Raw genomic sequence first — 3574 nt, 5'->3', positions numbered from 1 at the left:
GGAAACAAGTACACCTATCTTTTTAAAAAGATCAGGAGAAAGTCTGGGGATTAAGGAAAGCTTCCTTCAGAAACAAAAATCCTTACTTTCAGAAAAATTAGTTGAAACTTATTTAGTGCATTGAGGGCATCTCAGTGCCTAACAGTGGCTGCTTCTACACGTGCTATTCATTCAAAGTAGGCTTATTGCATAGTAAAAATACTGCCCAGCAAGCCTATCCAGGAGCACGTCTACACATGCTCCCTCTTCTGAGATTTGCTCCCAATGGGCACATCCAGGTGAGCGTGGACATGTGTGTCCCAGGAGACAAGCAGCAGTGGCATACCTTGTGCCGCTGCTACTTGTCCCTGAGGAATGCCCGCGCCATGCACACACTGGTATGTGGCAGGTTACACTGGGTGGGGTAGGGGACACTGGGTCTAGCAACTGTGCCAGTCCCAGCAGCCTTACCTGGGGTCTTGGGGGCCTCCTGGGGCTGCAGCCATGCCAGGAAACTTGGTCGGCACCCGAAGCATGGCTCCAGTCTGCCAGACTCAGGTTTTGGGCGGCATGGACTGTCACCACATGCACCACCTTGCTTTTTGGTGTGGGCTTTTTTGACCCCAGGATGCCCCAGGGTTAACCTACCTCCTCTCCCTCCCTGCCCCCCTGCCCACCCATGCTGCAAGGCAGCAGTGTGGTCTGGGGCAGGCAAGGAGAGTGTGCCACACAGCTTGGAGCTGGCTGGGACCTGCTCCTCCCCTACAGCCCTTTCCCAGCCCCCTACCCCAATCAGTTGGTGGGGCAGCTAGCAGCAAGCCCCTGGCTGGGCAGGGAATCCAGTGGGACAGCTCCCTCCCATCCCCGTCTAAGCAGGGAATGGGAGGCTGCCCTGGCAGCAGGCAGCTCTTTGGGGCAGGGAGCAATCTCACAGCCCCGGCTCTATGATCACAGAGCCAGGAGCTCCCTGTGGCCAAAGCAGGGGGGGCATTTTCCCCAACTAGACTTCACCCCCGGAGCCTACCCCAGCAGCAAGCAACTCCCACAGGCAAGGAGCAATCTCCTGCCCCCCTGCTGCCTAGGAACAAACATGCTCCCAGTCACCCTGCTACATGTGCCTTACTGTGCAGTAACTACTAGGCAATTAATTTGCTCCGTGCATTTGCAGGTAGCAAATTAACTGCTGAGTAGAGCAAATTACTGCACAGTAAGGGTCTGCACGTGTAGATAATTATGCTTACTGCACAGTAATTTGCTCTAATGAGCAGTAAGGCATCTTGTGTAGACGCATCCAGTGAGTCAGGAAAAAAAAAGAGAGTATGGAACAAAAATATTACTCCCAACAGCAGACACCATCATCTGGAATATCATGTTCATCACTGGAAATGCCCTCTCAAAAATATTGCAGAAATAAGAGGAAGCAAATCCCCAGCTGGTGCAAACTGTTGTAGCTCTATTCAAATTGTTGGGTCACTTCAAGTTAAGATTTTTCCACCAAACAAGGATCTGCTCTCAGAGGAGAGTGAAAGACAAACCTTACAGGCATGAAAACATTTCTTATGAAAAAGAGATTAGGAGAGTTGGGAAGAAGACAAAAAGGCATGATAGGGAGTTGAACAATGAATAGCCTAAAGAAAGCTAATAAAAAAACCAAAAACATTTACAATTCTTACATTATAGGAATAATCAGAGATTTAAATGAAATTGAAAAACACGTGAAACCAAAAGGAGTTTTATAATAATGCATAATCCACCATGCTATTAGACAGGGTAAAACAATGTTTATGAAAGCAAATAAACCTTCATACGTAAGTGACATAAACTAATCATTGATCACTAGGGAAGAAACTGATTTTGTGAGCTGTTTAATCTTTCCTCTCAAATCACTCAGAGACAGAACACAGGTTCATAGGGATTAATATGATCTGGTTTTGCACTCCTTTATGTTTTAAAACTTTTGTACTCTAATTTTGTCCAAATAGTTCTATAAGTGGCTTCTGAGTGAAAGCCATTCTTTTATATAAAATTTGTTTATACACTAAGTAAATGAAAAATTATTATAGAGAAAAAAAATTGTGCTGACCAAGCTCATGCAAGAAACTGTCTTCCAATTCTAATTCTAAAAGATCCTGCAACAACACCTGGGAAGTTAAGATACAGATCTAATGCTGGCTGAACTCAGCTCCTTCCCCACCAAGCAAGTCAGTCACAGAAGGATGAAGTTTCATTCAAGCTCACCATTTCTTCTGCTAATTAATGGAGTGAAGGAAGGAGAGGGAATTAAGGATTTTTTTTTTTTTTGTAATCAAACTTCCATAAGTGTTTGTGACAAGAAAAGATCTGTAAAAAAGTTAGCTAAAATACTTAAAAATATAAACAAACAGACGAAATACCTGGAAAAAAAGGAGTCTGGAATCCACGTTAGTGTTTGTCTTGAAGTGCTGAACCTATAAAGACAAAAATCAGAAGTCACGCATCATATATCAACACATACAGCATATCAAGTTGGAGTTTTTTGTTTTTCAAGACGGTTTAGAAAGAAGTGCTACAGAAATCTCACAGAAACTTGAATCCTGAAAGAATTCCTTATTGTCTGTGAAAATCCAAAATATATGCTTGAAAGAATCCTATTATTATTTCTTAGTTACTATTTGAACCACATTAGCATTCCTAAGCTCCAAATCAGTAACTTATTCATAGTGCTATACAAACACAGTGGAAATACCCATTTCAAATATCTTCCAATCTAGTGCCTTCCAATTCATGTATCTGAATAATTTTATGCAAGTAGGCTGATCTGTGGTACTCCAATGTAGGAGTCAGTGATAGCCATAAGTAATTTATGCAATAAACAGAAGGAAAATTAGGACAGCAATACATGTAGATCTTGAGTTGAGATGAGCAGGTTAGATAATACCAAAAGAGTAACAATCTGATTATTAATCATAGGGTAGGTAGAAAAACAGGAAATGAAGTAGCTGAAATGTAGCTGGGAAATACATGTTACAAATCTTCTATATCAGTGGTGCTCAAAGTACAGTCTGCAGGTCAGATCTAGCCCATGGAGATCACCATGGGTTTGGAAATTTGGTGGCAGGGAGAGGTAGCCATGTTAATTGCCACGGCCCTGGGAACAATTAACGTTGCCCCCCCTTCACCATACTGGATGGCATGGTCCCCACATGCTGGATTGGGCCAGTGCATGGCCCCAGACCTGGATCATGGGCCAGATCCAGTCTATAGACTGGCTGCACCCCAACTCATCCATGTGCCAGAAAGGTTGAACACCACTTTTCTAAATGGTTTCAGTATTGGGGAATCTTAAAGAGGACTTCATTGACACAAACTATTTTGAAAGGGGAGCAGCTAAGAAGAAATTCAAGAATAAAGTATCAATGCTCCATAAACACTTATTATAATAAATAGATGCATTTCAATATTTCTACCATAAAAGAACATGCATTTTATGTATTTAGCATTTGGCCCCAATTCATATTTTCAATGCCTGCATTTCCTATTTACTGAAGAAACTATTACTTTCTCCTTCCATTAAAAGAGAAAGCACAACAATTATACACAATACTCTTCTGTACTA

General features: G+C 42.4%; 1 protein-coding gene across 1 annotated transcript in view; it reads right to left on the bottom strand.

The window, feature by feature from the left end:
- Positions 1 to 2455, bottom strand: part of KCTD3 (potassium channel tetramerization domain containing 3) — a gene marked incomplete at its 5' end in the record, with an annotated part of 45997 nt that extends 43542 nt beyond the window's left edge. Inside the window, one exon of the mRNA XM_025209558.1 lies at positions 2373 to 2455. Coding sequence (XP_025065343.1) covers positions 2373 to 2455 — 83 coding nt within the window. The remainder of the gene's footprint in view (positions 1 to 2372) is intronic.
- Positions 2456 to 3574: the final 1119 nt, after the last annotated feature.

This window comes from Alligator sinensis, unplaced genomic scaffold, assembly GCF_000455745.1.
Source record: "Alligator sinensis unplaced genomic scaffold, ASM45574v1 scaffold842_1, whole genome shotgun sequence".
In the NCBI taxonomy this organism is placed as follows: Eukaryota; Metazoa; Chordata; order Crocodylia; family Alligatoridae; genus Alligator; species Alligator sinensis.
The sequence above is the reverse complement of the archived record's forward strand: the minus strand, read 5'-3'. Positions and strand labels throughout refer to the sequence as shown.